Source organism: Cydia pomonella, chromosome 18 (genome assembly GCF_033807575.1).
Source record: "Cydia pomonella isolate Wapato2018A chromosome 18, ilCydPomo1, whole genome shotgun sequence".
Taxonomy (NCBI): domain Eukaryota; kingdom Metazoa; phylum Arthropoda; class Insecta; order Lepidoptera; family Tortricidae; genus Cydia; species Cydia pomonella.
In genome coordinates this window covers 10,358,316-10,381,193 of record NC_084720.1, presented here as the reverse complement: position 1 = coordinate 10,381,193, position 22,878 = coordinate 10,358,316, and the positions used below count along the sequence as shown (strand labels likewise).

Genomic DNA, 22,878 nt, shown 5'->3' with positions numbered 1-22,878 from the left:
CCATATCATGTTGGAGACATATATGTATTAGCCAACTAATTATTCAAGATCAATACACTTAGCTCCCTTAGGTATTCGCCTAAGTACAATCTCGGGCAAAATTGAGTTTTATAAAAGTGAACTAGTTTCTAGGTCATATTTTCTATGAATTGGTCATTTTTGTAGACTCCAATTACAGTTACACTTTTCCTGGTTTTTCGCGGACCAGAATATCGATGATTTTTGTAAATTGATTTAGACGTTGCTATCATTTTCAATCCAAAAACACATAAAATCACAATTCAGAACATTCGGCAGCGTTGTTTTCTATCAAGTACCTCAAGCACCAGAGCGGCTACCGGGAAAATCGAAATTCGTCAATTTCGGGCATTTTTCTCTGTCACTCTAATTACGTCTTAGTGAGAGTAAAAGAGAAAGATCCCCGCAATTTGCGAATTTAGGTTTTCGCGGTAGGCCCCCAGGTCCTGTCAAGTTTCAGCAGTGTTGCCAGGTGAGCGGAAGAGAATTATCGTACTCGAGTGTCAATATTATTGTACCGTTGAAAAAAATATCGTACGCCAATCAAAAAGGCAGCCCCTAAAAATGTCTAGGAAAATAAGCTTAAATTTCCAATTAATAATAAAAAAAAGACAATTTTCGTCTAAATTGCGCAAAAAATCTGTTTATGTTTGTGTATTTATGGGATAGACTCAAACGGTATACAGGAAATTGTGACATTTTAAACTTTAAACTTACACCAAGGAGCCGAACACCCAAAAGATACTAATTTTAGCCTATTTCTGAGAGAAAGTGTCATATTTTGCTTCAAATTACTAGAGTTTTAAGGTGGCATCATCCAAGGGCTGAAAGTATAGTACTTTAGTGTACGATAATGCTCTTTGGAACATTACGTCATACCGGGGCCCAAATTATCGTACATGTACGACAATTATCGTACGCCTGGTCACACTGAGTGTCAGTGTCGACAAAGTCAGCTATAAACGCGTCAAACATCGCAACGTCGCGCCGATGGCCGGCCGAGGCATGGAGTGGCAACGCCGCAATGTATTTGTACACGACATTTGTCACACACACATGAGTAAAATTTATAAAAATATAACGTTGATTATTGCATGATTTCTGTATGAAACAAAGTTTTTCTATTAATTTAGCGCAAATGAATATTCGAAAGTAGATAGATGCGCAACTATTTATGTAATAATATTGTGTAATTAATTAATTAATAGCGATTGTTTTTTGTATGAAAATCGAACCACCTTAAGTATAACATGAATATGTTTTGTTGTTTTTAAGGTGACTATAGCAAAAATTTCGTGTAAAATAAGCGATAAAAATATTTCGTTGACGCCACCACATATCCGCGAGTTCCGCCAAGGGAGCAACGATTTGGCAAGGGCATCGTAACGGAGGCTGTAATTTGGGTTTGTGAATATTTCATAGAAAGTTTATAATACATATGTGTGTAGATAAAATAGTGTATGTAACTGTACATAATTAGGCATTAAAACACTCGTGTGATCTTTTTAAGAAACTTACTTCGTTTCTCAAACACACACTCGTGTATTTTAATGCCTTTTATTATGTAGCAGTCACATAAACTACTACTTATTAGAGTTCTTCAAGATCTTACATAATTGTGATAATTTCATTAAAGGTTGTAGGCATTTTCAAAGCAAGCTTATGTCAGATGGACTCTTATTTCAAGAACGGCATTTTCGACATAGCAATAAACATGAATATGTCTACCCTTCAAATAAAGTAGCTGAAAATTGGAATACGGCAATAAAATAGCGTCGTACGTATAACACCGCTTCATTTTGAACTTTACTAGAATATAAAAGTAAAAGGTACATTTGTTTAATATTTTTGCTACAACATTTTGTTCCTTTTTATTGCTACGTTGATGCTTCCAGAAATTTAAATAGATATATGTGTACAATGTATACATAGTTATGTTTGAGAAATATGCGAATGTATCGAGATATTAGTTCAATGGAAACCACTGTTTAAAACTAAATTTGTCAATTAAATGCTGAATCGAAATCGAAAAATTTTGTGAACTCCGTTAAGTGTTTATAATATATATAGTGTCCAATGAAATAACTACCTAAATGTACTTGTAAATACGTAACTCTGTCTTTTGGCCGTTGAATCAAGCAAGCGTTTTGTATTAGGTATATTTTGAAATTTAATAATACGCGTAAAGTTCGTTATTTGTTAAGTGATAATGATAAGAAGGTGATGAATTTTCTTTCAGTGTAAAATAACATAGAAGAAATTGAGTAAAAAAAATATGACTACCTACCGTGGTGTGGTACTACCTTACTGTGAATCTCATACCTAATTTCAAATGTGTTTTGTAGTGACATTTTGTAACAAATGATTTCACATGGTATACTATCAACTATTTTATAGCCTATTTTCAACTCTTACTGACGTATTAAATATTCGAACTTTGCTTTGTTTTTATATCCTTTATAATAAAATAACAGTTATATTGACCAATTTATTACTCCCGCTTTTTATTAATTTTGTACTAAACTTGTTTCGAGAAATGCAATCGATTTGTTATTTTAGTATATTATTATGGAAAATAAATACATGGTTTAAAGCTCATGTTTAGAGTTGCTAATCCGAGAGATCCCAAATAGGCGCAGGCGGCGGTATAAAGTGATTATCAGAATTCAATACAAGATTACTGCGTAAACTGACATTAATATTGAGATTACCGCGTTATCGTATATATTTTAGTTTTTGTGTCATTTTAATTCTGGTCACGAGAATTGGTATTATTTGGGATATACCTAAATGAACGCATAGTAGTGACAGCGCTCTGAACTCTTACTTTCCTTTGCATGCCGGCTTGCCGGAAGAGCGTCAAGGTAAGTAGAAACCTGAGGGCCTACCGCGAACAACGTTCGACGTGTTGCCTCTCTGTCGCACTTGTAAATTCGTACGTAAGCGTGACAGGGAGGCAAGCGAGGCAACACGTCGAACGTGGTTCGCGGTAGGCCCTCTGATGTTTTCTACGCAGTGGGTAAGTACCTAAAAGGCTTCCTGTATGCGGTATTTCGCTTGATTCTCATCGGATCTCTCATTGTCATTGTGAAATTTTACTTACAACATTCAATTATATCTTATTTAAATACCTATATTTTGCAAATCATCTTTATATGGATTTCATTATAAATGTACTTTTATTGTGACTGTTATTGAATGCGCCACGCGGAATGAATTTCGGTTTGTTTAAATAGGTGACAAATCATTATAATTATGGATATAAGAATAATTATGATAATATGAATTGTGTATACAACAATTGACCCATTGGATGCAAAACGACTTGCTTTGTACACTGTAATTTATTCGTAATTATTTATAGCTTGTATATCTATTAGATATTGTTGTTTTACACTGAGTGAAATTGCACCACCTTTGTTATTTGCCATACATTTAAAAATAAATATATTAATTATTAGTACATCTTGTATTTTTACTGTCAACCTTGCCATCCACGAACTCGTAATCTAAGAGGGGAGAGGCCCTTGCCCAGCAGTGGGACACCAAAATAGGCTAGGAAAAAAGTTTACCTACAATAGACGCATCCGAGGAAACTTCTATCCTGAAAAGGCCATACAAAACTTTTTGCAGTTAATTGGCACGCGTAGAAATTTGGGTGGTTTGATTTTAACTCTTAGTTACTTTAAAACCCGATTTAGGTCATAATCAGACCCCGGAAAACTAACCGTTTTGTGTATTATTTAATTAATATGTCAAAAATATTTGTTATTTTTATTAAGTCAATCACGACTTTGGAAGTGGTGGAGCTCTCTTAAAACTCTTAGTAGTATTGAAGTTATTGTAATAATGTAAAATTATATAAATTAAAATTAACATTAAAAATAAACTTACCTAGAGGGTTATTTTTGAATAGTTGGCCATATTTGAATATGTCATTATAGATCAGCAGTAAGTAAAACACATTTTGAAAAAAAAGTGATATGTTCTTTTTCTTGAGATTTTTGTCCATTAAAATTAAAAAAAAATATGGTCACTGTACACGTTTGTTTCGCTTCGTGCACAATACACTAGGAAGGGTTGCTAGAATCTTATAGCCAATCAGGGCATCGTAAACGCCTGTCGGGCGATTTGTCTGTTGTGTTTAATGTAGGTAAGTCCACTTGCTTATCAAGCGCATCTGTGGCCAACGCTAAGGAAAACCAGTAGACGAGCGCATTCCTTAATCGTGAGAGTCAGAATGGCGGGTATACCTAAATAAAAATAAAAAAAAGTTTACCATATTTTTGTACCTAATTTGTACAGTCAGCGTCAAATACTTCGTAGCAGTCAAAGTAGCCAAATAGTTCGGTACACCATATATTTAGTATGGTGTACCGAACTATTTGGCCACTTTGACTGCTACGAAGTATTTGACGCTGACTGTACTATTTAGTACCTCCATTAAAAAAAAAATATCACTTTATTATTTTATATATACACTTTTACTTAAAGTTATCACCAAAAATTAACCTCAAGGTTTAAGATACAGTGGCTAAGCAAAGTACTACGTACCTGCAGCTGCGCTCCATCGTAATCATAATAACACGCGGCCTATCTTGTCATTTATATGGCTATTGGACGACGCGTTTAGTGCCCTCTCTATAACTCTGTATCTTTAGGTATTTAAATAAGACTAAACAAACAATTTGTACATTTTCGGGTAGTTATAATTTGTTGGTACACCCAAATACAAAACTGCCTGGATCTGTCACTGAACGACCTGACTTTAACCTACATTATTTGATCATGTAATGTTTTCGTCTACCCTCAACTGGCTTAAGGAGCCATTTGAAGGTAGATTTTGTTTAATTTTATTCAAATACCTAAACATATAGAGTATAGTTACGAAGGTTATGCGGGTCTTGAGGTCATATTGTGCTGGTTTGCTCGATTGCAAGAAAAACTACCCTCTTTTTTATTCTTAGTGGTACTCTCTCGTGCTACTTGATAACGCTATAAGACATGGCACACTGCGTCAGATTCGCACGTCGCTCCGCAGTTGGAGCGAGACAACGCTATGTGCGTGCCATGCCCCTATTCCCCGCCTCCGAGTGCGTACTTTAGGGTGACCAAGCACGCATTGAATATTCGGATTTCAAAAAGTGGCTACTATAATTGAAAAATTCACTAAGTTTTTTTGGGGACTTTTATAAGTTTTATAACTTATATTACCGTATGGCTAACTATAAAAAAACCTGTATAAAAAACCCCGAATAATATACGTTAATAATTAGGTACGTTGTTAATTTTGTTCAAGCAAATGCACATTAATAATTGTTTTTTTTTTTCAATTACACCAGCAACTGGTAAACACTCTTCATTGTTCAAAAACTAATGAGAAAGTTGCGTTTTGAATCGTATCCTTATGTTGGCTGGTAAGTAGAATTGACTTTTAAATGATGAATTTGAATGATATGCGCAGATTTGTCAAATCTAATCTTTAATAACATGACAATACGAGTCAAGGCACGCGTCTTCGTAATTGACACGATCTGTACAACATTCATTTGGTTTTGATTTGGTTTGATATTTTACAGCAAGTATTTTCCTCGCGTTGGTGTGGTGAATAATTTTGTGTTTCACTCGGAGGCAAAATTTGTTTGACCCTCGTGCCTTGACACCCTCGCAACGCTCAAGATTCCACTTTTCGAAGAACTCGCTACTCTCGTGGTTCAATTTTGGAATCTTTCGCTTACTTACCATACCCATACCCATAGCACAAGCGGTTAAACAACAACTTTGCTTCCTTGTAAAACAAATAACTATTATTTTGGGTTAGCCAACCCTATCCGGTGTGTTGATGAATAACAGAAAGTATGATGTGTCTTTGTAGGTAAGTATAAGTTCTTTTATATATTTCAATATTTTCTCGTTACGGCTCGGCTTGCAAAAAGAATGCGAACAATTATTAATCATCTCGTCAGTTTTGCTTTACTAAAGGTTCATTATACAGATTTATACTTGTAGCGGGATAATAGTGCCGACTCTTTTACTCTTGTCAAATATAATTTAAGGTTAAACAAACTTACCTGAAGTGAAGTTTGACCATAATTATACGAGACGTTACATCCGAAAAGATTTATTGTCACTCTGTAGTTCACTCTCAATGTATCAGGCATTGCACATTAGTTTAAAGCTTGAAAATCAAAATAAAAAGTACTTAAATGACTAACTTCCCCCACTCCTGCCCCACCGACACCTGGTTCTTGCGCCCGAGTTCGTGTCGTTGTTTTAGAGATTCCTAAGTGCCATTTTTGCGACAGTTTTGGGTGACATTTTTTGAGACAGAAAAAAAAAAAATTCAGGGCAGGGCGGGTGATAAATCTTTTCGGATGTAACGTCTCGTATAATTATGGTCAAACTTCACTTCAGGTAAGTTTGTTTAACCTTAAATTATACTACGACGTTACATCCTCAAGATTTATTGTCACTCTGTAGATGTTTAGCGCCGAGCAAAACTGGCACTTAGGGGGAAGCAATAAGATCAAATAAAATAAATGTATGTGGAATCAAATTTGTATTTTTTAGTTTGGCATTAATTCGTTAAATGACATACAGTACCTATTGTAGTAAACTAATATTAGGCTAGGTATCTACTAATCAACTACTTATATCACAGTATTAAAATATGATTTTAATCATAGGCCCTATTACATACGGCCTCTGCAAAAAAGTGGCTATCGTCTTCAATTATCGGCCTATTATAAAACTTTGCGAATACCAGAGAGTTCTTTGACCAGCCAGCTGACTTTTTGATAAGGTCTACAGATACCCCTTTTCGGCTGGCTGCTGAGGTAGAAGCATGACGACAGCTGTAAGCCGAAAAAACTGAAGTATCTATTCCGCTCGCTGCCAATACTGATTTTATCCAACGGCTAATGGTCGAAGAACTCGCATTGTGGACTGGACTTTTTGTTGTTAAAATCAACTTATCTGTTTTTGTTAAATGTCTAAATTGAGAGGTCTTTTCCATATATGCAATTAGGCATTTAGCGGGACATATCTCGACCTTATGAGGAAAAAATGGAATAATTAGCCGAGGCATAGATCTGCCCGGAGCTGAAGTTTTAATAAGATCACTAATTACTATTTCAATATTCTTTTCATTTACCTTGATATTGGCTAAGCTAATAAGGGCTAGCGTCTGCATACGTTGTCCTGTAGACAACGCAAGAAGAGCTACCAACTTTTTTGTAAGTTTATCTATAGGCAGGTCTTCATTAGGATGCCAATTACTGACTTGTTCTAAAACTAGATTAGGGTCCCAGGTTGCCTGGTATTTTGGTAACGCAGGTTTTGTTTTAAACACACCTGTTAGGAACCTAGCGACCCTTTCATCCTCACTGAACTTTTTGCCCAATATCAAGGAAAGTGCAGAACGAAGTGTATTTAAAGTGGAGTAACTTGCTCCGGCATTATATTCAGCCGTAAAAAACGCAAGAATATCAGGAATATTCGTGGAGTAAATATTTATGTTACTTTTTGAACAAAACGCCCACCACTTTTTGTACCCACTATTATACTGATTTAAGGAGTTTTTTGATAAAGATGATATTAAAATATCAATTGTGTCTTGATTTAGATTTTGTCTTCTAAAAGCCTCCCGGATAATAGTGACGCCACCAGGGAAAGGCGACTCCAGAGAGGGTGTCTCTTCCTGAAAGGAGAAAGTAGCAACTCAGGCTCGGGACTGAAATATAACGGTTTATGTTTAGAAAGCTTCATGAAAATTGGGTACCAGGGTTGACTGGGCCATTCAGGAATAGGGTTTCTCATTTCTCGACCTTTTTTATTTCCCGGAGCACGAGAATTCTCGACCACTATTTCCCGGGAATTCCCGGGTTGTCGAGAAATACGGAATTTTTTAAAAATATGTGTGATTTAACAATAAAACTTCGCTTTTTATGCAATATTCAACAACATTTATTAATCAACAACGTTTATTTTTAATGTAATGTGACTATAACTATAGAAAACTTTAATAAAGCGAAATAAACTCTAGCGAGATCTTTTAATCATTATTTCTACTAACAATTAGAAATAAATAGTCTTTTTCTTTGGAATAAACAAATAAAATATCTTCTAAAAACAATGTCATCATGTCACCACAATAAAACTTAGTACCTTACATACTAAATAATTTACTTTAGTCCTGTCTGTACTCCAAATTTTTAAGTATGTAACATAAAATGACAGTTTTTCAATTAGGTATAAAAAATAACAATCAGACTAGCTTAATAATTACGACTTTACGAGTAAGATACCTTAGTTTAGTCTTTGTATCAACTTTTCAATATTTGTTATAAATGGACAGTCTTTTCGTTACTACGTACGTAAACATAAGAACCTAATAAATAATTAATAATCTTAGACTAATTACAATCACAATTTAAAGCGGAAACTGCTTCAAAATCAAAAGCTAGCCCACTATGTCTTGTTATTAAGGAAATAAGCCTTTAAAAATACGAGGGCATTTATAGCATCATCTGACAATCGGTTTCGTATTTTCGTCACAAAGTTTCCAGACAAGGAGAAAACCCGTTCATTTTCTGTCGACGTAGGCTTTACTGACATAACAGCTTTATACAAGTTTTCCAGAATTGGTGTTCTTTTGCCAGTTGATTCATATAACTGAAACTCTTTTTTAATCAAGCCTCTTGTTAAATCTTTATTATGTTTTTAAATTTTTTGACTGAATTTCTCGATTTCTCGATTTCTCGACCACTTTTTTCTCGTCTCGAGTAAGGCAAAATTTCCCGGGAATTCTCGGTTCGAGAACTCTCGAAGAGAAACTCTAGTCAGGAACGATCATTACACCTGTAGCTTTTTCATTTATAATTTTTCTCAGACTTTTGAGGATAAGTGAGAAAGGCGGAAAAGCATAAAAGAAAAAGTTAGCCCAGTTTTGCGTAAATGCGTCAATATCAAATGCCTCAGGGTCGCGTTTCCACGAAATGTACTTGAGGCATTTATTATTTAATCTAGAAGCAAACAGGTCAATTTCAGGAAATCCAAAGGAACGAGTAATTTTTTGAAATGCTACGGCAGATAAGCTCCATTCAGTATCAATATTGCGATGACGAGATTCTTCGTCTGCCTCGACGTAGTCTTTGGATTTAATATATGACGCATATATGTACAACTGGCGTGACTCGCACCACTGCCATATTTTTCGTGTGATATTATTTAGGTGAATATACTGTACTCCGCCAAATTTGTTTATGTATGATATGGCAGTGGTATTGTCAATGCGTAGTAATATTTCTACGTTGTTAAGATTTCGAGCAAAGCATTTTAACCCATTAAAAGCTGCAAGTAGCTCGAGGAAATTTATGTGCCTTTTAACCTCCTGTGGGCTCCAAAAACCTCCGGTTCTTTCACCGTTACAATATGCTCCCCAGCCTGTCAAGGATGCGTCTGAGAAAATTTCTAAAATAAAATTGCCTTCTCGGATTGGGTTATATGACGTTAACATTTTATTTTTCCACCATGTAACATCGGGTTTAAGGTGAGCACCAATATTAATAGGGCTATCATAATTATCTCCCGCTTTTTGTAAGGCAAGAAATTTGTCACGCTCTAAGGGTTTGGTGTAAACCCATCCATAAGCAATCGCTGGACAGGCTGAGCATAATTGCCCCAAAAGCTTGGCGAAATCACGTATAGTGATTGATTTTTTATTGTGAGTATGTTTAAGGCAATCTATAATCTTTTTTCGTTTCTTATTTGGTAAACCTAGACGCATATTAACTGAGTCCAACTCAAAACCGAGGTAAGTCTGAACTTGACTAGGTATTAATTTACTCTTAGTCTGGTTAATTACAAAACCTAGATTTTTTAATTTATTAACGGTTTCCGTAGCGCAAGTGAGGCATTCATTATAAGTACCACCTAAACATATTATATCATCTAGGTAAATAGCTAGTACGCAGCCTTTACTTCTTAAAACCGCCATAACTGGTTTAAGCAATTTGGTAAATATACAGGATGATTCAGGAGACGTGAGCAGGATCAAGCCTGCATATTCGGTAAATTATCAGCAACTGTTTCGTACCAGTATTTGTGAGATTAACGTTAATTTAATTTTTACTGTTCAAAAAAAAGAGTTTTATTTTATTTACGATATTTATGGTCACCCTCTTTGTTTTATCCATAATAAGTGACAAATTGAATGTCATCGGAGTCTGGTTACTTTTATAAAATCGTATCTCACTCAAGTGTGACATTTTATTTTCTTCATAATCAAAGTGCTGTCATAACGGTTAAAGAGGTTTTATCTTTGTTAATTAAGTGTTGTAGGGTGTCCATGATTGTAGATAATCAAATTTGTCCTTAATAAAAAGTTAAATAACAGATAAAAAGCGTGATTGTTTTACTTAAATATGATGGTGAACGATTCATTAACATTTACTGATTGTGTAGGCTTAGTCCAGCTCACGTCTCATGAATCACCCTGTATATGGCGCCAAGGATAGGCCGAAAGGTAAGCACTGAAATTCAAAAGTCTTTCCCTGAAATTTGAATCTCAGAAACTTTTTGCTTTTATTGTTCATTGGGATAAAAAAATATGCGTCTTTTAGGTCTATAGTGGACATAAAACAGTTTTTTGTCATAAGCTTAGTAACCGTTCCCACATCTTCCATTTTAAAATGTTGATGTGTAATGTGTTTATTTAGGTTTTTAAGATTAAGTATGAAACGATTAGAGCCGTCCGGTTTTGGAGTAAGAAAAATACTAGATAGAAACTGTCCAGGCATATCTTTACACTCGATCAACGCGCCTAAGGCCTTTAATTTTTTAATCTCGCAAATTATGTTCTCAATTTCGATTAAATTAAAAATGTTATTTTCCGGAAACACGTTTTGCATGACTGGGCTATTAAACGGTATGACTAGTCCTTTTACATAGCTTAAGACTACCTGGTCGTCGGTAATGTTACACCATTCTTTATAGAAATATTTTAGTCTACCCGCATGGGGTACATTTACCTCTGTTAGGCTTTTGGGGTCTTGTTGGGTGGCTTGCGCGTTGATAGGGCTTGACGATCGGGAACTGGCGGACGGTACCGCTGTTGGTGGGGGTAGCGCGGTCTCGGCCCACCCTGTCTCGGTGCTCGTTGTAAATGATGATGTTGGTAGTATGTTCGGGGTGGGCCCCTCCAGTTTCCCTGGTTGGGATATTTCCTAGACGTAGATGCGATAGCGTTGACATCTTTACGCTTCACTTGTAGTCCCGATGTTTCCGCTGTTTTTGTGGCTTTTATTTTTTCCCCTAGGTTTGCGCCAAACAGGTAGGTATCCCTTTTTACGTCCGATATTATGGTGACAAACTTTTTGTCAAGAGTTGTGGTTATGAGTTTTCTTCTCCTAGTGGTCTGATCGTGATGAAGGTCTAGGAAAATTTGGCTAGCTTCCGAAAGTTTCTTTAATATTTCGACTTTATCTAAGTTTTCTGTGATTATCGCAGAAGCTAGATTTGTGAGCTCCGAAATGCCGAGGCCCAGTTGGTTTTGCTCTTTTTCTAATAACTTGTCACGGTATCTGACTGATTCGTTAAGCACCGATATAATCTCTGGATTTAAAATAGGGGCTTTAGCCAAACGAAAGTTATCTGGTATGAGGTGTTTTTCAGGCAGTTTTTGCTTTACATCTTTTTCTAGACCATCAACGAGTACCCGGCCCCAACGTTTAGAGATCTCGTCAGGTATTTTTGGCCCATATATTTCCTCTTTTCCTTTAGGGTCTCCGAGGGCCTCTAATATATCAGACGGCAACGTTTGTGATATATCGGTTTTGGTGCTGATAACCGGATCAGCTGATACCGGTTCATTGACGTTACAAGGTGCGTCAGAATTAGGTGCTGAGCCCACTATCGGTGCAGGATGCATGATAACCGATTTGGGTGTTGTATCGGGAAGTGAGTGTTCCGAATCAGACCACGGCATAAGGGGCACTTCATCTTCACTACCTGGATTGTTAGGGTAATCGTACGATTCTGGATAGTACCGATCGTAATCATTGTATTCTGTAAAGGCGATAAAAATATTTTAAGTCTCTGAACATAGGCTCGCTATGCCGCTGGACTACGGTAACGGCGGCTATTAACGCGGGTATCAAAATCGACGTCTAACACCGCGGTGTTTGCAAATACGCATTTTGCAAGCAAACAGATCTATTCTCTTAGAAATAAAGCATACACAAAACAAGCTCATTCATTGGTCTATCGTGCCCATTAGTGTGCATTTGTGTGAGTGTAACAAAAAACTCGCGATTCGTCAGTTTGTGCGACGGCGGCGCAAGAACCGGTTGTTCCATACAGACGCGTGACTCCACAGGTAAGTGCACTCCAATCTTACTTAGTGTTTTACGTAATAGTTATGGCAAATAAACTAGTGCAATGCCTTTTAAGAGGTTGTGTATTGTTTTCTACACGATTTTGAATTACTTTTAACTTAGTTTTTGACCGGGAAATACGTTTAAAATTGAAAATAAAATACAGCGGTGATAGGCGCCAATTACTTCTGTGGTAAGTAATTCCGTGGTATGCCACGTTAATAGAAAAAGTGGTAGTTTTGTTATTTACTCTTTAGTTTTGGTACAAATTATCAATTTTATAATTTCTTTTATTTATTCCAATCTTGATCTATTCACGCTATTAAAGAGCTAATTCCGTGGTATGGAAAGTATTCAACTAACCCTTAATTTTTAACAAAAACTTCAGCACCGATTTCCTTGTTTCTATGGGAACCCTTAATCTGTCAACTTTTTTTTATTTTGAGTTAAAACCTAAAATTTACTTGCCAGTTATATGATTTTGTCTTTACAAGAAGCTTGTAATATACGTGTTTGATTTGATTTTAAAAAACATCTGTGTTTTATTCTTTTTATGGGTCGGAATTAGGTTTAATTAAACTCCAAATTAAGCCTATTACCGATGGTATGATCAGATTACCCTCGGTAATAGAATTTATAGAAATCTATTACCGACCCAGAGAAATATCGAATGGGTCGGTAATAGGCTCTTAAAGAGCTATCTATTACCGAGTGACTATTTGGTATTGTATTGAAATATCGCATTTAGGGTACCGCAAGTACAGATTTCGTTGATAAAATTTAGACTTCAGTTATCATTATCAGATTTAAATTCTTCTGTTTTCTGATTCAGATATTACTCTGACAGACAAGGAAGGGTACCCAACTGCCGGACAATTCCGATTAGATTTTTTTTTATATAATTTTATTTATACAGTAGTCCAAAATCTCAGACATGATTTTTTTTAGCTATAAGAATCAGCAATAAGAAAAGTACTGTGATTTGTTAGTTATAAACGGGTAAATTATAACACATAATATGTGAGAGACTTTATTTAACTTAATTACCTTATCAAAAATATTAGAATTAAAAATTTTCATGTTTTTATATATAGTCGAAATTTTATAATGTGGACGTTTACCATTTCACTGTGGTAAGCTTTCACTCAGGTGGTAAACGTCCAGCTTATAAAATTTCGACTATAATTTACGCTGTGCCTTATGAGAAAATGTTACTTAATTAATAGAATCAGGCGTTACTTTGCGGAAATCCATGCTAATTAAAACAAGTAATATTACTTTGCTAATCCGCGAGAAAATAACGTGTTAGTCAATCAGTGCTAACCCGTTATACTTACTTGCGTATTTTAACCCACCACCAAAAGTACAAAACTCGACACGTGTTTCGCCTCTCTACGAGGCATCCTCAGGAGATGCTGGAGATGTTGACGGTATGACACCCGACAACTGACTCAGTCAGTCAGTCAGTCAGTGGGTCAGTTGTCGGGTGTCATACTGTCAACATCTCCAGCATCTCCTGAGGATGCCTCGTAGAGAGGCGAAACACGTGTCGAGTTTTGTACTTTTGGTGGTGGGTTGTTATATTTATTTGCGTATTTATTTTTGCGGTGGGAGGGTGGGAACATTAATTGCATGTAAAAATACGCAAGTAAGTATAACGGGTTAGCACTGATTGACTAACACGTTATTTTCTCGCGGATTAGCAAAGTAATATTACTTGTTTTAATTAAAATGTTACTTACTTGTTTTTTTTGTGCAGCTAATTATGTCAGTAAGACAAACTCTTATCAATCTTTATAGCATTTAAAAATTACTTTATTTAATAACAGGCAGGCCTATTTGTCATATACGTCCTTAGTAAAACTTTACTAACAATATTTTTTGTTGTTTTACATGTAAAACATTCAACTTATAACTTGTTATACAGGTACTCGTGGGTACTTGGTAAGTTAACTATTTAATAGTATTTGATTGTGCCAAAGTGTAATTATAATCTCTTCGAATATATCTCTTATTTTTAAACATACTCCTATAGTTTTATTTTTTATTTTTGTGTCATTATTAAACTTAATGACACAAAAATAATATACAGAACCCACGTCGTTAATATTGTTTTAACCCTCGGTATTAGGTTTCGAATTTTGAGTTTGGTTTCTGTTAACGAGTGCAGAAAAATCATGCCAATTGTACCCTCGGTAATGAAAGCTCAATTCGCGATAATAGAATCACAGCCTGTCCCTTGCCACGGTAATAGAAGATTTGGTCATTTTGGCTTCAAAAAATATTTTAATACATATAATAACCCAAAATGAATCCAAAAACGTGTGAAACAAAAGTTCATTAAATGCTCTGATGAAAAAAAAAAATCCTGGCTGTTAGACAGCATTGATACCCTTAATTTTTGGATCTCTTTTGAAAAGTTCCTTAACTACCACGGTAATAGGTGCCTTTACCCTATTAGTGTTTTAAAGTCACTGGGTATAGGCTCGCTATATCGCTGGACTGAAAGTTTTGAGTCACTGGGCATAGGCACGCTATGACGCGGGACTGTTTGTTTATAGGCATAGAATTGCTCGAATAACCTTTAAAAATCCTTTATGTTATGACATTAAACTATTTATTATGTATCACCCATGTTATTCAATGAAAATCTAAACACGTTAAGTATAATGTTAATATTAGTAAAGAAAAAACAACGAACACTGATAAGACGGTAACAATACAAAGGTCATAAAAAAGAATCTTTGTTTATGTAGGTCCGTTCGAGTTCGAATCGAAACATTAAAATCTAGGGGGGTAGATTATATTCCTTCCGCATTCCATAGTATTTTCTCATAGTGATAATTAATCATACGTATGATAGTTTAAGTTAATTACCTACTTAATATTGTTCTAAACAAAGAAAGGCACTAACCTTCGTCTGTTCCCGAATCTGATGATGAATAACGGTTGAGTCGATCTTCTAATCGCCTAATCTTTTCTTTTAAATGACGATTTTTATCCTTACGTTTACGTTTTCCCATTATATCTGATTTTTTCGATACAAAAAAGGCTACGACTTTACGAAAAATAACTAAGTTACGTAAGATGTTACAATGCCCGCACAAAGAAAGAGAATGACACGAACTCGGGCGCAAGAACCAGGTGTCGGTGGGGCAGGAGTGGGGGAAGTTAGTCATTTAAGTACTTTTTATTTTGATTTTCAAGCTTTAAACTAATGTGCAATGCCTGATACATTGAGAGTGAACTACAGAGTGACAATAAATCTTGAGGATGTAACGTCGTAGTATAATTGAATGTAGGTAAAAGAGAGGTATATATTTCGTAGAGGTATATAGTTCGTGTCCACGGACTACGATGACGCGCAGATTTGTCAAATCTAACCTTTATTAACATAACAATACGAGACAAGGCATGCGTCGTCGTGAATGACACGATCTATAGTATCTACGTCTAAGTAAAAAACGTGCCCCTTAGTTTGACATCCAGAACCCCTAGTGTAAATTTATTCGATAGCGTGACGTGACGTACGCGTTTGCGTTAAGTCTCATTTTGTATAGGATTTAGAAACAGCGCGCCAATATATAATATTTATCCTATAATATTTATTTATTTATTTAATGGAGCATTAACATGAACATTATATGCGTAGTTTCAATTTCTTTGTCTCTAATATTTTCGGGTATTTAAGTGTTGTTTACCCATATCTCCGTTGACATTTTGCTGGGACGTCAGTCATCCGTGACCACAACTGGTGCGACGCAGCTGAACTGTCGGATAAGGTAAAAATAATGAGATAGTATCGCAACAACAAACAACAAGCAGTTGATAATCGTTTTGTCCCTATCCCTAGTTTTAATATTTCTGATCGTTAGAAAGAGACAAAATTTAACAGAGGCTTATGAATAAGGGGGTAGGTACATATGAATGTGTAGGTACCTACCTATAAGTATGTTTTAATAACAAAACTTCGGTGAGACACAGACACATTTATATTGTATGTGCAAAGTTTCATTACTATCCAACACGTAGTTTTGAAATGAGAATGAATCTACGTTTGTACGGGAAGGTGAAATTCGACAGAGTTTTCCGGGGACTGTTAAGTTTTCACACGATTTCCTCCAACAATGATGATGCCTGCGGCGTTGAATGGAGATTAATACTCCTGATTAAATTACCTACTACTCTCTGATTTCAATAGGTACGTATATATTTATCTGTTAGGTACACACATAAAATAAAATAAATGAAGTTTTCAGTGAGGGTCCCAAATGCTGAAACTAAAACTTAACTTAAAAGCTTACCCGTCGTTATCTATAAAGGTGCACTTACCTTTACTCTCTTCACTTTGTACTCACTGAACTTGAAATGGACGAATATTACGCGTTTCACAAACTATACCTAAAGTGTAGCAGCCGTTATTAATAGCTTCCGCTGCTGTTTACTTTGTTTCCATAGTAAATAAATTAAAAGCGAGCGAATGAAAGATAAAATATGATGATACAACACGTGTACGCAGTAGATTTGTGGTCGTTCGCTCTAATGGGATTACTTGTTCCGTTGATGGAGGTTAGAGCTGCGCGTAATTTTTTTGTTTGTTTTTCTTTATATGTATAACTTTGTTTCTACCTTGAACAAACAACTATTTAATCATATTTAGGTAATGTAATATTGCGCTAACACAGTGGCTATATGTCTACCGTTTTACTGATGCGGTTTCACCATGTGATCACCGACGTGATGACGGCTGGTCATAGAAAAACGTGTCGGGCGTCTCGGCCCGGCCCCGGCCCGGTCTAGCGGGAGTCACCCTTTATTATGGTCAGCTAACGGGCTAGTTGACGGTTTGACTGCATGAAGTGATTTTAGGATAGAAATGTAATGTATAAACTAGTTTTGGTCCCAAAACTCAACTCTGTAGATCGTGTCATTTACGAAAACGCGTGCCTTGACTTGTTATTATTATTTATTGTCATATTATTAAAGGTTAGATTTGACAAATCTGCGCGGCATTGTAGATGATACGAACTATTGGAGACACGAGTATTTATTTGCGGAATAAGTAGAAACATAATATTCTTTACTAACTGCCTGAGATAAGTACTCGTAGTACAATAAGTAATAAAACAAAAAAAAAACAAAATATTTAAATACAATTATCCTGTCTTCGTCCTTCGAGATTTAATCATTTACTATAGACAGGATAATTATGATCGAACTTCACTTCAGGTAAGTTCGTTTGATCATATAAAATTATTTGCGATCAAAATTCAATGTTGCAGATTTGAACTTGCATCCTTTCAGTTCGCAGTTTGAAGCACGAAGTTAATTGCGGGGCTTGTGGAACATATGTATTACCTACGTCGCTTACGGAGCTCAACAAGCAAGTTTTTTTTCAAAGAAAATTCAAGTTTCCCTTTGTGGATTGAATTACGAAAAACATGAAACGACACAGGTCTAATCCGACGGACGCGGACGTGAACAGTCGTTGCCCCTGAATTTTGCTCTTTAGTACTTCATTATGATTGTTATTTATTGCGGCATGAACACACAAGCGTTGTGTGTCGTTTCTACTACTTGATGACAATAATATGATAATTTTGGTTAGAGCTTATAATTAATATATAAAATACAATTAAAAAAGGTATTCTTTATTTATTGCTAACTCACAGGTCACCAGGACAAAAACCATGTGTGTATGTGTGTGTGTTGATCACCATTAATAGATACTAGTACCCCTAGTGTAAATAAATTCGATTTCGAAACGTGACGTACGCGTTTGCGTCAAGTCTCATTTTGTATGGGTTTTTGAACAGCGCGCCAAGCGGGACGTTTTGGAAAGTCAAAAATCTCATACAAAATGACACTTAACGCAAACGCGTACGTCAGGTTTCGCTGTCGAAAATATTTACACTAGGGGTACTGAAATCTGTCTCATTTGACGTGCCACAGGACAGGGCAGTATCTTGAGTCCTACGCTGTTTAATGTTTACATACTTAAATGATATAATGTTTCTAGTACTTAATAATAGCGAAATCTTATGTTGCGCCGATGATACGACAGCCGTAACAAAACACAATTTCTGTGCTTTTATAAAAGTATTCCGTCGCGTGTCCCTGACTCCTGTAACATCTTAAGAATTCACGGTTCAAGCTGTGTCGCCTACCGGACATCTGAAGATGTACTTGTGAATATTTACAAAAAAGATACAATAGAATCTTAATTTTAAAGAACACGTCGCAATCGCTGCAGCCACAGCTCTCTTGTTACACAAATAACTATTTTCAAGCGGTGTGCCCGGACCGGACCGGATGAACGTTAAGAAAGAAAAAGTTGTTGACACTTTAATGAACAGCGGGTAGTTAGTACTAACGCATAACTGCACAAATATTATCATAACCTTGAATCATTTATGATAGTCAGAAATACGTAAGAACGAACAGTACCTACAAAGAGCTATTAATGTCAAATTTGTGTATTAAGTACCTATTACGTCCAGAATATCTGTTTAAAAGCTAACTCAGGGGTGAATTCTTGCAAAATATGACGTTAAAATTTAATAAATTTCACGGGCACGAAATGGATACCTACTTTATTAAGCTTATTTATTAGTTTGATTCCAAGAAAAATAATATCGGAAAGTCTGGAAATAAAATGGCTCGAATACGATATATATTTGGGGTTATATATATTATATATATATTTATTAGCCCGATATAGTGTCCCACTGCTGGGCGAAGGCCTCTCCCCGTGATCTCCACAGCTCCCGCTGTTGTGCTATTTCTGGCCAGTTACTGATGAAGGTGTCTAGGTCGTCCCGCCATCTCCGTCTGAGCCTGCCACGTCCGCGCTTAACTTGCGGCATCCACCTGGTGGCTATACTAGCCCACCTATCCGGATGCATGCGGCAGACGTGACTCGCCCAGTCCCCACTTCAGCCTGATATTTTATATTAGAAGTTATTTAAATATATTAGAAAACAATTAAAAAACGGGCAGTAGCAATAATAGCTACTGTTTTTACCCTATATTTTACAAGTAACTGAAATACAGTTAATTCATGGCGTAACATTAATATATATTTTTTTGATTCTTTGAAGAAATTTTCAGGGGCAATTTTTAGACAAAAATAGTGATAAGTATCTTGACAGCCACAACAAGTTTTTTTGTCGTTGTCTTTAACTTATTTGTCGCATAAACTGCACCGAGCCATGGTGATAGGAAGTAATTAAAAATAATGCGTGTTTAAGAGTATTTAGCAAGCACAGAATAGATAGTAGCGACGCGGGTGTTCAAAGCGCGCTGTGTGGAGTAGCAATTGATTTTTTAAATTGTAAGCACTAGGTAATCAATTCGTTTCAAAACAAGTTCTAAAGGATGACACGTTAGTTCATCGGTTAGTTAGTGACACGGTAGTAAATGGTCCGGGTCCCGGCCGAGGCTTCCGATGCTGCAATGTCTATGACGGGTGATCGATGATCACGTGATGCTCTCATGCAACTGTAGTGGCGGGAGCCTCGGCCCGGACCCAGACCGTTCTAGATTAAATTAGTTACTAAATAGTTTAGAAATCGTAAATCATAAGCAAACCCTGTTAACAAATGTTGCAGTTCATCGAAAATTAAAATTACGTACTTACTCGCATATTTTGCCTGTAAACCTGTAATACATAGCTTCGTCTTAACTAGCATTAAATCATAATTCCACTATAAATTGTATCATGGGCGTTTAGTAATTCAACATTTAGGGGTTTGAATACATTTTAATATAATTTTCATGATAAAAAAAATGATAAGGCAAAGTTCACGACGGGTGATGTAATTATTTATTAATGTGGATTTTGCAATTTTTTTTTGCACAAAATTAAATAAAAAGTGAACAAATGGCGGACATACTATGTAAACGCAAAGAAAGCACCAACAGTGAATTTAATAGGCTTCTCTACGGTAGACAATTTTGCCAACCCATTTTTTTAATAAATTGCAAAATTGATAACGGGGTTTGATAATAAGCTAAAGTCCAAATTGGTATAAATTTGGCAGTGACAATGCATTACATATAGCGTGATATGACTAGACTGTTTTTTTGATCACATGTATTAAATTTCATACGTGGCTGGAGTATCTGGGGGCAATGCCCCCGCCAAGTCGAGCAAAACAAAGAGGCACGGCCGTACCATCCTTTTCTCGAAGCCATTCAGGCCGTTTTCCACCTCCTGCTATTTTGTGCTGGCAAGCAAAGCAATAAAGCAAGGACCCTGAAATTTCAGTGACATATGTATAGTAATATGGGGCAACATGTAACATGGCTGAGTGAGATATAAGTATGAGACTTACAAAATACACCTATATTTCAAATTTATATGCCCCTTTCAGCACTCTAAATATTTTATATCCACCAATTTTTGGACCCGGGTATGTCCTTAAACTACGTCCAAAAGAGAGGTAGGTATGGGCAATGTGAATGTCATCTCGCCTTGTGTGGTAGGGCACAGCACAGCAGATGTTATTCCAGATCTAGAGCAGAGCCCAACTGGGGAAGTACCTCCACCTTACAGAAAACCGCAGCCAAATAACATTTGACCCTACTCATAGTGTTGTGTTCCTGCCGGTGAGTAAGGTTGCCAGAGCTCAACGAGGGGGGTGGGGTTAGGGTCAGCAACGCGCATGTAACTTCTCTGGAGTTGCAGGTGTACATAGGCTACGGAGACTGTTTACCATCAGGCAGGCCGTATGCTTGTTTGCCACCGACGTAGTATAAAAAAAAATTGGGTATAAACGAGTAAATTAAAAAATAAGTATGAGACTTACAAAATATACCTATATTTCAAATTTATATGCCCCTTTCAGCACTCTAAATATTTTATATCCACCAATCTGGGTATAAACGAGTAAATTCTACGTACACGAAAACTAACTAGTGACATTATATATTTATATGTAGGACTCAATAGAAATAAAATATATTAAACTAGGCATTGTATCAATTACGATTTAGATTAAATCATAATATGACAAAGTCAACGTATAATAGTAATTAAATTATAACATGCAATGATATATGAAATGGAATTATGGCAAGTGTATGTGTGTATGATACCTAGTTTTATTTTAATTATTCACCGCCGTTGGACACCCCCACTGACTACAATAACCGGCTTGGTTTAACATTACATCTCAAAAGTTTTTGTTGTATGTAGTAGTACTGCGTTTTTTTTTAGGGGAACACATAACTATTATTAGCAATTAAACATACCACCTGCCACGAGGGATTCGTTTGAACGATTCTCCTTTTATAGATCAGTGCCAGAAGTCCACCAGATATCGAATTTCACTGCCATGGAATGGATGGCACCAATTTATTTGACGAAGGACAGTGCCGTTTGAATATTGGCCTTTGAGCACTAGCGAATAGCGATGCAGATGCACTAATATAATAGTGTCGAACTTTATGAAGCGCCGAGAGGAACCGCCGTTATTGGGTTTTACCCAGACGGGTATTTGGGTTTGTTTTATTGTTGTTATGTGTTCTTCAGTTCAGATGCATTCCAATTGATCCTTACTATTTTTCATTACGTTACGATGGCAACGTAATGAAAAATAGCAGCTACTTATGTACTTGTATGATGATACAAGTACATACATAGAACAAAATATTATTTGATTTTGAAATGGTTTTTCATTTCTCATGCTCTGGGCAGTGCGCAGCAGTTATCTTGGTCAAAATCTATCCATAAAGTGCCAATTATCAGCACATCGTTTACAATATTTGAAATGTAAAAAATGGTTCATATGCAAAAAATATCAAACATTGAAGATTTTTGGCAATTAAATACAAAATATTTTTTAAAAATATTGGATATATATATTTCAAATATTGTTAAAGTCTGTGCGGAAAGAGAAGAAAAGAGTCGTAGGATTTGAGGGCGTGCCAGTGCTATTTTATGGTTTTTGTTATGCTGACAATACTTGAATCCCGTTATCCCGGTCTTTTCCCGTTATTCCGTTGTTCGGCTCGGTAACCGAATCCTATGGACTAGCACAGGTACTAGTTTTCATATACAGTGTGGAAAGATAAGTCGGGCCCTGGAGGGAAACTAGCTTAAATCCTTAAGCTGGCTCATTTTACTTAAAGGAGACATTCCTTTATTTTTAAAAATAAACAAAACTGCATTCAAAGATTTTCTAAAACTCGCTAGCCTCGCCCGGGACTCGAATCAACTAAAATTAAAAAAACAAACACTAAAATAAATAAATAAATAAATATCCGGCTGTGAATTAATATAAAATATTACTAACGCCGGTTTTACATATAGGTAACTGACTTATAGGTACCTAATATCAGCTTGATTTTATCAGGTGTATGAATTATCTGGTGTGTGTATATGGAATGATATATGTCTTATTTAAATTATAACGTTTCAGAACCCCTCCAAGGGAGATGAAAAACAAATTACTGTAATAGGGTCTTAATCCGCATTGAGAGC

General features: G+C 35.9%; 2 protein-coding genes across 2 annotated transcripts in view; one reads left to right on the top strand and one right to left on the bottom strand.

The window, feature by feature from the left end:
• LOC133527677 (tyrosine-protein kinase hopscotch) overlaps positions 1 to 3,481 on the top strand; it is a 54,076-nt gene extending 50,595 nt beyond the window's left edge. Inside the window, exon 23 of the mRNA XM_061864793.1 lies at positions 1,263 to 3,481. The gene's annotated coding sequence lies outside the window, so the exon portion shown is untranslated. The remainder of the gene's footprint in view (positions 1 to 1,262) is intronic.
• Positions 3,482 to 6,562: 3,081 nt separating this feature from the next.
• Positions 6,563 to 15,684, bottom strand: LOC133527676 (uncharacterized). The gene is made up of 3 exons (XM_061864792.1): positions 15,307 to 15,684; positions 11,049 to 12,084; positions 6,563 to 7,717 (listed from the first exon to the last, which is right to left on the bottom strand). The coding sequence occupies exons 1-2, from the start codon at positions 15,569 to 15,571 to the stop codon at positions 11,054 to 11,056; spliced, it is 1,296 nt and encodes a 431-aa protein (XP_061720776.1). The 5' UTR covers positions 15,572 to 15,684; the 3' UTR covers positions 6,563 to 7,717; positions 11,049 to 11,053.
• Between the last annotated feature and the right edge of the window lie 7,194 nt (positions 15,685 to 22,878).

Coding starts and splice junctions, on each gene's coding strand:
- LOC133527676 (XM_061864792.1), bottom strand. CDS start 15,571: ATGACTAACTTCCCCCACTCCTGCCCCACCGACACCTGGTTCTTGCGC. Junction 12,085..15,306: donor AGATTCGGGAACAGACGAAG/GTTAGTGCCTTT, acceptor TCGCCTTTACAG/AATACAATGATTACGATCGG.